The sequence below is a fragment of the Cryptomeria japonica genome, chromosome 2 (genome assembly GCF_030272615.1).
Source record: "Cryptomeria japonica chromosome 2, Sugi_1.0, whole genome shotgun sequence".
Taxonomy (NCBI): domain Eukaryota; kingdom Viridiplantae; phylum Streptophyta; class Pinopsida; order Cupressales; family Cupressaceae; genus Cryptomeria; species Cryptomeria japonica.
The window spans coordinates 7,422,190-7,433,173 of NC_081406.1; the positions used below are offsets into that span (position 1 = coordinate 7,422,190).

Below are 10,984 nucleotides of genomic sequence, written 5' to 3' on the forward strand. Positions count from 1 at the left end.
CTTCATCCTCAGGCGCCTCAGAGAGGTTTTCACCGTTGGATACGCTCTTTCTTTTTACTTTTGTTGGATCAAACAGTGCCACAGTGTGGTTTTCACTGGAAGATCCATGTTTTAATGTTATATTTTTGCAGCTGAAGGGTTTGGCATCCGCCCCGAAGTATGCTGCGCTATTAAGTTCAATGGCGAATCCAGCTTTGTGATCCCCGCTTGGTAGATTATCCCTTAATTCAAAAAAGTCAATGATAGCCTCATCGTTTTGGAAGAGGTCAAGACATGGGGGATTTGGTTGGTTCCATTCGATGAGTTCAGGGTGGATAATGGGCATTACTTCATCGATTAAGTTAAGTGCGGGAGATGTATCAGTGAGGGTTAAGACAGTGTGGTGAAGGTCGTTGATGGTACTCTCCCTGTCAGAATCAGGCGTAGGATGAGACGTAGGGTCTGTGGAAGATGTTTCCAGCTCAGGTACCCAAGTGGTCTTTATCTGTGCTTCTCCGTAAACAGGAATGTCTTTGCGGGGTGGAGGTGGTGATGTGTCTTCCTCATCTGAAGTGTTAAGTTGCACTGAATCGAATTCCCACTCATGTGAGTCGGTCTCTGAATCACTCTCCAGCATCCGATTGCTATACCATACTGGGATGTCTTTGGAGTTAAACACGGCAGGTGTGATTGGTTTATGTATCCTTGTAGTGATCGGTGCTGCAGGAATTGTGATGGGGTTTAATGGATTTGTCACTGGAAGTATCGGTAATGGTGACTCAGTGGCTTCTGCTGGAACTACTGGTGCCATAGATGCTGCTGCGGGTTCCAATATAGTTGCTGCTACAAATGGTGTTGCTGATAGGATTACTGGTTCGTTTGATGGGATGAGTGACATTGGTGATGGTGGAGTTGTGAGCCTTGAGGGGGCAGTGGGGATAGTGCTTGATGGTGCTTTGATTATGAAAGGTATCCTCTTTGCAGTAGGTGGGCAAAATGGTTTGCTGGGTTTTCCTTTGAATCTGAGTTTAGGAAGGATCTCTTTTTCAAAGCCTAGGCCTGTATTACCTTTGGGCTTGAACTCTGGCAGCAGCGGTTCATGTCGTCCTTGTTTGCAGTATCCCAAAGCACTCTGACCATCATATCCCATTCTTTGCATAATGAGGAGGCCTTTGCCATACTGTTCTGTAGGAAGTGTAACTCGCGGTTTGTCAGTGGTGATGGGATCTTTATAGATCCATTCTGCTAGGTCCTTATCTTGTGTCTCTTCCTCTTGACTCTTTCCAAGAATGAAAGGCGTTAAGGCACATGGAGGCGTGATTAGTGGTTGCTGGAGTAACTGCTGTGGTTTACCATGTGTTCTAGGAGAAGTGGGCATTTGTCCCACACAAAAGAGCTGACTCAAGTTATATTCTCCAGGACCTTCCTCTGCTACTTTCATCTTTAGCTTTTCTTGCTTGGGCATAGGGGTGTTTGAACTGGCAAGAGAGGCGGGATTTATATATGATGTGGAGGAAATGGCTTCTCTATTATTAGGAACGGTAATCTCTGGTTGATGGCTGATATTATGGCAAAATGCAAAGGGATTTGCATCGCCCAGGATTGTGATCTCGACCCCGTTATGTGGGAACTTGATACATTGATGGTAGGTAGATGGAACAGCTTGCATGGCATGTATCCAAGGTCTCCCTAATAATAGATTATATGGCAAAGGAAGGTCCAGAACCTGACAAATTATGTGTTTTACCACAGGGCCCACTCGGATGGGTAGTACCACAGCTCCTTTGGATGAACGCTCTGCATCATCATAGGCCTTGATGGTGATCTTTTTGCGAGGATCCACTGATTCTAGTGCATATCCCAATGCTGTGACCAACTGTAGTGTACAAATGTTTAGGCCTGCTCCATTATCTATCAAGACTCGCTTGATCCTGTGTTGGTTGACAAATCCTTCAATGTGTAGCGAAGCGTTATGAGGCTGCTGGAAGGAAGAGTTATCACTTTCGGAAAAAGTGAGACAAGGTGATGACTTTAGACTTCCAACCATGGCTTGAAATTGGTCCGTGTTCAGGTTTGCAGGGACTGACGCCTCTTGGAGTGCTTGATCCAAGATTGTTTTATGAGAGGGTGACAGACGCAAAAGCTCCAAGATGGATATAAGCGCAGGGGTTTTGTCTAATTGTTCCACAAGATTGTACTGCTTTGGGATGGAGGTGGTGCCTTGTGGAGCTGCCTTGATGGTGACCTTGCCACGACGTGTAACAACATTGCAATTTGAGGTGGGATTTTTGAAGGTTATGGTTGCAATTTGTTCACTGGCATCATACAGGTGATTTACAGTGTAATTATACGCAGCTTGCGTATAATCAGTGGTATCAGGACCTCGACTGGACGTCGAAGGACCCCTTTGATCTTGCGATGGAAGTGGATTCTTGAACATCTGATGATCATTATTGGTTGTTTTTGGGTCATGCCCTTCAATTTCAATTTCTCCTCGGTCAATAAGATCCTGAATGAGATCTTTCAATCGGTGACAATTACTTGTCTTGTGTCCTCTTCCTTGATGGAACTCACAGTGTTCAGTATCTTTCCACCATGCTGGTTTGACTTGAGGCTCATAGTTTGATAGCTTAGGTAGAGTGACCAAATTTTGAGAGAGGAGTTGTCGCAACACTGTTTTAATGGGTTCCCCTAAGGGAGTGTATGTGCGTTTTTGTTTTTGTGGACGAGGTCTTGGTTCATCATGAGATGTGATGCGACCTTGATTAAGAGGAACATTTGTGTTATTTTGAGGTGGAGGATTTTGTCCTGCAAACCGAACCACAGGTTGTGCATTTTGGACAGTCCGAGCATCCACAACTCCATCGTTGACGATGTTCTTATTCTTGTTCCAGAAGTTCGGTTTATCGCTATTGAAGCGCGGGCGAGGAGCATCTTTTGGTTCATTAAAGATTTTGATGAGTCCTTTTTTGATGAGTGCCCTTTCACATTTTATACCCTTGGTGATCATATCGTTAAAGGAGTCTGTGTCTTTGACATCCAGGTGAAATTCCATTTCTTCGTTTAAGTTGGAAATGAAAATTTCCACTAGTTCTCGTTCAGGTAACTGAAGAGAACGTCTGCTAGACATTTGGCGCCATCGTTGCAGGAATACTGAGAATAGTTCACCTGGTTTTTGTTTGGTATTGCATAGATCAGCCATGGTGATGTCACGTTCAATGTTATAAGAGTAATGAGATAGGAACTTCTGGATGAGTTCCTCAAATGTTCTAATGCCTCCTGGAAGTCGGGAAAACCATGATGTGGTTGTTCCTCCCAAGCTTTGGGGAAAAAGGCGCATTAAGTATGTGTCTTCATATGCAACTTCGAGACAAGCGGAATGAAATTCTCGGACATGATCGCGGGGATCTCCCTTTCCTCTATATTTTTCGAATTTTGGTGTTTCGAACCCGCGTGGAAAGGGTGGCATATAAAGATTCCTATCAAACGGATAGGGACAGATGTCGTTAAGTGAGAATTGATTGGTCTTAACACCACTATGAAGTTGTTGGGCGAGATTCTCGACTTGTTGCCGCAACATCTCCATTTCATTTGGAGGAGGAGGTGGTGGGTTACCTCGAGGGATGTTATATCTGATGGGATCTCTACGCCTTTCCTCCTCATGGCGACTTTGTCTTTCTGATGCTTGTCTTAATTGGGCAAGATCAAAGTCAGAGGGGAGTTTGGCTCCTTCTTGAGCGAGTCTTAAAAAGTGAGCATCCGCATTGCTCCTTAGTATTTCATCAAATAATCTGTTAAAATGAGGGTTATGCTGAACCCTTTCGATTGTTGACGGAGTAGGAGTACTTGGGTTTTCATCATTTACATTTCCTCCAAGTGCTTCTTGAAATTCATTGAGATTGTCCTCTTCTTCCTCAATTTCTATTTCTCGTTGCCTTGATCGCGATCGGGTTTGAGCCATTTTGTTTGCAAGTTTGTTTTGAAGTTGATTGAAGATGATGATGAGTTGGTGATGAAATGAAAGATTGATGATTGGTGATTTGTGTTGTATGTGGATCTCTAGCACTTTAAAGGTAAATGTAACCAGAATTCTTTCTTTGAATTGCTTGTTTGTTTTGATGAGTTTGGATGTGATAAGGTGTAGAGAAATCTGAGATGTGTTACAGATTTTGACTACCTAGCAATGAGAGGATTCACTCATGAACTAGTTTTAACCTACGTAGATGTGTCTCTTAGGATGAGCTTATCCTAGATGTAGAAACAATCTAAAAAGTGATGTGATGTCTTTGATTCAAGCAATGTCTAAAAAGGGATCTTGGGATAAGAACCTCTGAATGTTTTGAGAGTTTTGGGATGAATTGATGATGGAAAAATGATATATGAATGAGATGATGGATGTTTTGTTTTCAACTTTAATAAAAACTTTGTGTTACAAATGGAACAAACTCTACTTCTTCCCTTTCAGGCGTTGGTGGCATTTCTCGAGCTGTGTTGTAGGTGATACAGATGTTTGGGAAGAAGTTGGGATTAATCTTTCCTCCTTGATTTTTGTGATAACTCAGAGCTCTATATTGCATAAAAGCTCTGCGGTTCAATGATTCGGAATCAAACTCGTTTGTTTTACCTTGAAGATAGAGACGCATGCGATGTAGAAAGACTCTATGTGAGACAAAGATTTGTCTATTGAGATAGAAGAATTTCCTCCTTTTGATCAAAGCCTTTGAGCTTAATGGTCTTCTTTTCAAGGTAATATTCTGATGACACTTCTTCTTTCGTAAGATGTGAAGAATGGTCATAAATTTTTGACTCTTTGTTTGTTTGCACTTTGTTTTTGGTATTTTTGGTTGTGTTGACAGATGTTGGATGAATACTTTGTTTTTGGGATTGATTTTCTGATTTTTCTTTGACAAGAAAACAAAGCAAGCACACAAACACAAGATTGTAGCCTCAAAGGCACAAATGAGTATGGGTCTAGATCAACCCAATCCTTGGACTTGTTTTTGACCCTTCCTTTAGATTTATTTTAAGGTGTATTTCCAAAGCCTGAAGTCGGCTCAATTCGCACTAGGTCTGTAAAACGAACACACTTCAAACACTTTTTATCCCTAAGGTCAAATGGCCAGTTGTGATAAATTTAGCCCACATCTTGATATTTCTTCGACTTTGGTACTACATACCTTATGAATCCCGCCATGGCAGGTAAGGATGTGATATACTAAGTCTTGCACGAGCATAACAAATAGATGATCCCTATGATGGGGGAGTCACCACTTTTATCAAGCCACAAGTGACTTTTCAAAAAGCTATGTTTCTACTCAAGGAAATATGTATGGTGAGTATCTTGGGAGCAAAACCATCTATGCTCTTGCACTAAATTATACCTCAAATATCCTCAATCAATAGAACAGGTGGGCTACTACTTAAAGGTGTTTAGTCATGTTCGATGGCTTTGGACATAAGTTCATTCTGCAGTGACTCACTTAAGAGCCTTGTAACTGGTGGTGGGGCCCATTTGTCCTTTCGGCCAGTTACACTGTAGGAACAGCTATACCCAAGGCTACAGCTTTCGCTCTCACCTGATTTCTATAGCGGCTCGAAGGATTTACCGCTCGAGGTCGTTCCCAAGAGTATCGATCCCTTGGCAGGCCTCTCTTAAAAAGATAAAATGTGAGTGTTACTAACACTTTTCTCTTGCACCTAGGACCACGAAAGCCAAGGGAGAGGATAGTGTGTGTTAGAAGTAGGACCACTCGACCAACTCTTTGCACAAGTGTGCCAAGCACGAAAAACACCTGTTCTTTTTAATCTGTCATTGCAATGTGATCTAACTATTTGGAGATGTTGCTCCAACAATCATGGTGTTCTTTTTAATTTTCAAAGGCAATTGTTTGAGTAAACTAGAATTTGAAAATCCTGGTCAACTTAATGAAAAACACGTTTGCATGAAGTAAGATTGCTTTAAAAATGAGACAAGTTGATTGTGAATTTTATTTGCACCAAAAATGGAAGTGTGGATTGTGAGTTTTATCTTGATGCAAGAAATAAAATTTGCCTTGTTGATTTTAAGCACCAAAACGAAGTTTGTTTTCTAACTTGCAAAAAAAATAAAGTTGTTTTTGTATAAGTTTGTGGTTCTTTTTACCTTTGAACAATGAAATTCTTTTTAATAGCCCCAAACAAATGTGTGATTCTTTTTCAAAAGCCCAAATTTGAAATGTGAAGTTAATTTTAAACCAAAATAAAAAGTGAATTCATTTTTAAAACCAACTTCAAAAACAAGTTAGTAAAAAAATATAAATCTACTCTTTAATCTAATTTAAATCTGCACAAAAGAGAAAAATAGTTAGTAAAATCCGCCTATTTGGTGGGCTTCTACAAGCCTAAATTTTTATTTTTTTTTTGGTTTTTTATTTTTTTTGGTTACAAAGTGATTTGTACAACGTTTTGTTACAATAGCGCTAGTCTGCGTTTGAACAGAGGCACTATTTAACACAAACGTATTAAAAGAAAGGGAAAGACAGAGAAGGGAAAAGCACTGAAACAGGGGGAATAGTGCCAAAATAATGCCAAACGCACCAAAACAGTGTCAAAATCGCAACCTGTGTGACATTTTCAACATTCAAACATGTTATTGGTTAAAAAAAAAAATGATCTTTTTGGTGTTTGGATTCACGTCGGGTTCACCAAATGATGCTCTGCAAAAAGGATTAGAAAATCTGTTTGATGGCAACACACACAAGAGCACAAGAAACAAACGTTAGTGTTAGCAACAAAAGATTATCCTAAACAGGCATATCAAGAGAGATATTAAGCATGAAATAGAAAGCATATAAACATAAAATGAAATAGCTAATCAAGATGCTCATAGTTGCTCCTCCCTTGTTCCTCTCCTCTCCAAGTCCCAAATGAGTGTAGCTCTCAGCAGCTTTTTGCACTATGGATGCTTATGGAGGATTGAGATTTAATACTAAGCTTCAAATATGAAATGAAAAGCTAAATACTATGCTAGAGTAGATAGTGATGCTATGAAAAAGCTCTATGCTAATGCCAGTATAACAACAATACTCTAAAATGCTTCTCCTTTGCTTGAGGAGAAGGGTTCTATTTATAGAAGAAATAGGGAAATGAAGGGTTAAGATTGAGCAATCTTAACAAGGGTTAGGATTGAAAGTTGGGGATCCATGTGCACAATTGGCACCAATAAAATGGTGACAAGTTTCAACATAGGATTGGGTTGAGAGAAGAGGTTGGAGGCATTAAAGGCCTGAGAAGACCTCATGGTTATCTAGAAGGTAAGGGTCAAGTCTAAATTAAGATTACCCACTGGATTAAGAGTTAATCCAAGGATAAACCTTTGTGCAAATGTTTAAGAGATAATCATGGTCAAAGCATTAAAGGCTTGATGAGACCTTTGGGTTGGGTAGAGGTTGAGTCAAAACAAATGTTTTAACCATGTGGGAGGGTTTGAGGTAACCATTAATGGTTATTGGAGACTTTGGGGATTAAGTGGTTGAAGGTTGAAAGCCTTCAATGGTTATCAAAGACTTTGAGCCATTTAGTGGTTGAAGGTTGGAAGCTTTCAAAGGTTATCCAAGACTTTTAGGCTTTGATTTGTTGAACACACAAAGCATTAATTGCTTTTCAAAGACTTTGGAGTCTTTGAGAAGTGACTCCAATTTGCTTAGGAATGTGACAATATTTAGGGGATGGATTAGGCTAATTAGGAAGGGTTTAGAAGAATCTAGAAGGGGTTTAGGCATACAAGTGGATTTTGTAGGAAAATGCAAGTGGGAGAAATTTTGGTATTTTCAATTAAAATAAAATCATTTATTTCAATTAAATGGTGTAAGTTGAATTTGGATAAATATTCAAATAAATATTAATTTATTTAAATGAGAAAATGAAGATAAAGCATTAAAATGCTTGAAGACTTTGAGGGAAACCATTAAAGGCTTGAAGACTTTAAGGAAAACCATTAAAGTCTTAAGAAGACTATAGAAGGAAGCCATCAAGTTTGAAGACTTTAAAGCCATCAAGTTTGACTACTTTAAGGGAAACCCTTAAAGGTTTCAAGTGGGTGAGGATAAATAGGATTTTAAATAAATAATTTATTTAAAATAGTTGTGCAACTTGCTTTTGTAGGAAAATACAAGTGGGTGGAGGATAAAGGTGATTTAAATAAATGATTTGTTTATTTAAATGTGAGAGGTGGGATTTTGGGGGTTTTAAATAAATATTAATTTATTTAAATGTGAGAGAAGATTTAATTAAATAAATATGATTTATTTATTTAATTAATGGTCTGAATTTGGTTAAGTGAATTAAATCAAATAAATTGAATAATTTATTTAATTAATAAGAGAATAGGGTTAAGATGAATTAATTAAATATTAATTTAATTAATTATTAATTGATGGTTAAATAATCAAATAAATACTAAGTATTCATTTAATTAAGTGGACAGATTTATGTGATTACAGCATGTTCTTGAGGAAGCCCCCTCGCCTCGTGAGTTTCGTCAACTTTGGCCAATTTTAGAATTTGTTGATTCTGCGTTGTAATAAGCAAACAACTACCTTCCCCTAAGTCAGTGAAATTCCCCCCCAGAGCTTCTAGCTGCTCGGAACTTTGAATATCATCCAGCAGGAGGAGAATTTTCTTACCCTTGAGAAAGTGTTGCAAGAGAGCTTTACCTCTATCAACATGATCTATTTCGTCTCTGAATGGTGAGATATCTTCGAGCATCTGGGTCTGCATCTTTACAAGCCCATTTTTTTCGTCACATCTTTCACCAACACGCAGTACAAAATAATGCAATCCAAACCGAGAGTACAGGAGTCGATTGTAAACAACCTTGGCGAGGGTTGTTTTGCCCATCCCGCCCATCCCATGTATACCCACTTTCACAACCTCCTTCTGACGATCTGCTCTGTTTAGTAATCTCAAGAGGTGCTTCACTTGCCAGTCTAAACCAAAGCATGTTGGAATGTCCGGACAGCCCTTCTCTGAAAGTAAGATGTTCACAATTTTCTCCAGAACTTCTTTAATCAAAATTTCCTCCCTGGAAAAGGGTAAACTAATATCAATGGCATAGTTTACACATGGCTATTGGAAAGAAAAAAAATTCATTTAGTGGAAGCTTACCCGGAAATTTGATCGAGTGACCAGCCAGGTATACGGCCAATACGCTGTAATGCGCTTTTCAATTTAGTGATTTCTTCAGGCTTGAAGGTTTTCAGACTTTCATGTTCCTCGAAGTCTTTTGCATATATGCCTCCATCCGGGTTACGAACGTCCGAAGGAGAAACGTTGTGAAACAGAGGTATGATTCTTTTCCCACACTCTTCCATAAACCCTACTTCCTTCAGGCACCATTTCGAATCTGCGAATCTTTTGGAGAAAATAGGAATACCGATTCTACTTGACGAAATGCCTCGCTTCAAAGAAGGGGAGATATATTCACCCTTCTCCAAGCTTTTACTGTCTAAGAAGGTAGCAATGCCCACTTTAACAAGAGCAGAATGTAATTGAACAGCAAAACCTCTAGTGTCCTCGCCGCGAAAGCTCAAGAAAACATCATGATAATATTTTTTGTTAGTACAGGAGTCGGCTGAAGACCACTTAGAGAGGGACATGTTGCGTCTGCAACTTTTCTCAAAGATGAGAACAGATAAACTGCTCAAGGATAGACTGGATTCCGTTTAGTTTGCACTCTGTTTGATATGCTGTGCAAATTATTTATGTTCATATTCCCATTTTCTCTTATACCATCCACGTATGGGGTATAAAAGACATCAAATTTCATGTATATATTCCTATATATATTTTGCTCTACACGGAATTCTTATATCAGTATAGTATAATGTACATGGTATATTTATTTTAGTGTGGATTAAGTTTTATGTTATCATACTGTTTTATATTGTGTGAAGTTGGGATTAGAACATTGCATGCACATTGGGCTTACAAGCCTTGGCTTTTCACATGATAATTAGTCAACGCAAATATCTGTCACTCCAACATTTTCTCCGCCGCCCTTAAATGTTGACAGGATAGGTGGGGTCGACAACTCTTTTTTATTTAGTGATTCAAGAATGGCCATACGATAATATCCAAACCAAATATCCATTACTCCAATTTTTTATGCTTCCCTTTGGCTGATCAGCCGCCTTTAAAAAATTACCTTTTTATGCTTCCCTTTGGTTGATCCGCCGCCTTAAAAAACTGACCCAAGTTCGACTTCACTCCAAGGCAATTTTTGTACAGCTTCAAGCAGGGGCGTAGGATCACTTGGCCAAGATAAACTTTTACCCAAACAATAGACTAAGGTTAGACTAGAGCTTAGTTGGACAATAAGAATATCCTCTGCACATGGGGTGCGTAATTCTTTCAATCCAAAAAGTGTTTACTAGAGGAGAAAAGTGTTTCAATTATAAATTGCAGACCAAAAATATTGAAAGAATAATTGTGCTCTCTAGAAATTAAACATCCTTTCCCATCTGCTAGCATCATACGTTAACAATAATTATCTCTCACACCAACAGTTTACATGTGGATAATAAAGTACAATAAAGTGTTTACTTATCAACATTTGCATTACTTATCAACATTTGCATTACTTATCAACATTTGCATTGGCAACATAACTTTGAGCACATTATCTAACTAATAATGCAATTAATTTAAAAATCTCATATACATTCTAGAACATATATATCGAACATATATATCTCATTATTTGAGATTTAATTATTAAATAATTTAATCCTTGTGTGAAATTAATAAAAAATAATAAAATATATAGTCTCAACTTCAATAGATATGATGATGAAATTTTTATTAAATGTTAACTTAATTTTTTTAATCTTTTATTGTTATTGAGTTAAATAAATTAATTAGATCATTGGGAAACTATCACTTAATTTCATTATTTAATTCATATGATAAGTATTGCTGTTTTGGAAAGAAAAAACAAGCTTAGTCTTTTTTTAAAAAAAATTCTAAT

General features: G+C 38.3%; 1 protein-coding gene across 1 annotated transcript; it reads right to left on the reverse strand.

Moving 5' to 3' along the window:
• Positions 1 to 8,445: 8,445 nt before the first annotated feature.
• On the reverse strand, positions 8,446 to 9,763 carry LOC131873734 (disease resistance protein RUN1-like). The gene is made up of 2 exons (XM_059216920.1): positions 9,124 to 9,763; positions 8,446 to 9,040 (listed from the first exon to the last, which is right to left on the reverse strand). The coding sequence occupies exons 1-2, from the start codon at positions 9,612 to 9,614 to the stop codon at positions 8,446 to 8,448; spliced, it is 1,086 nt and encodes a 361-aa protein (XP_059072903.1). The 5' UTR covers positions 9,615 to 9,763.
• Between the last annotated feature and the right edge of the window lie 1,221 nt (positions 9,764 to 10,984).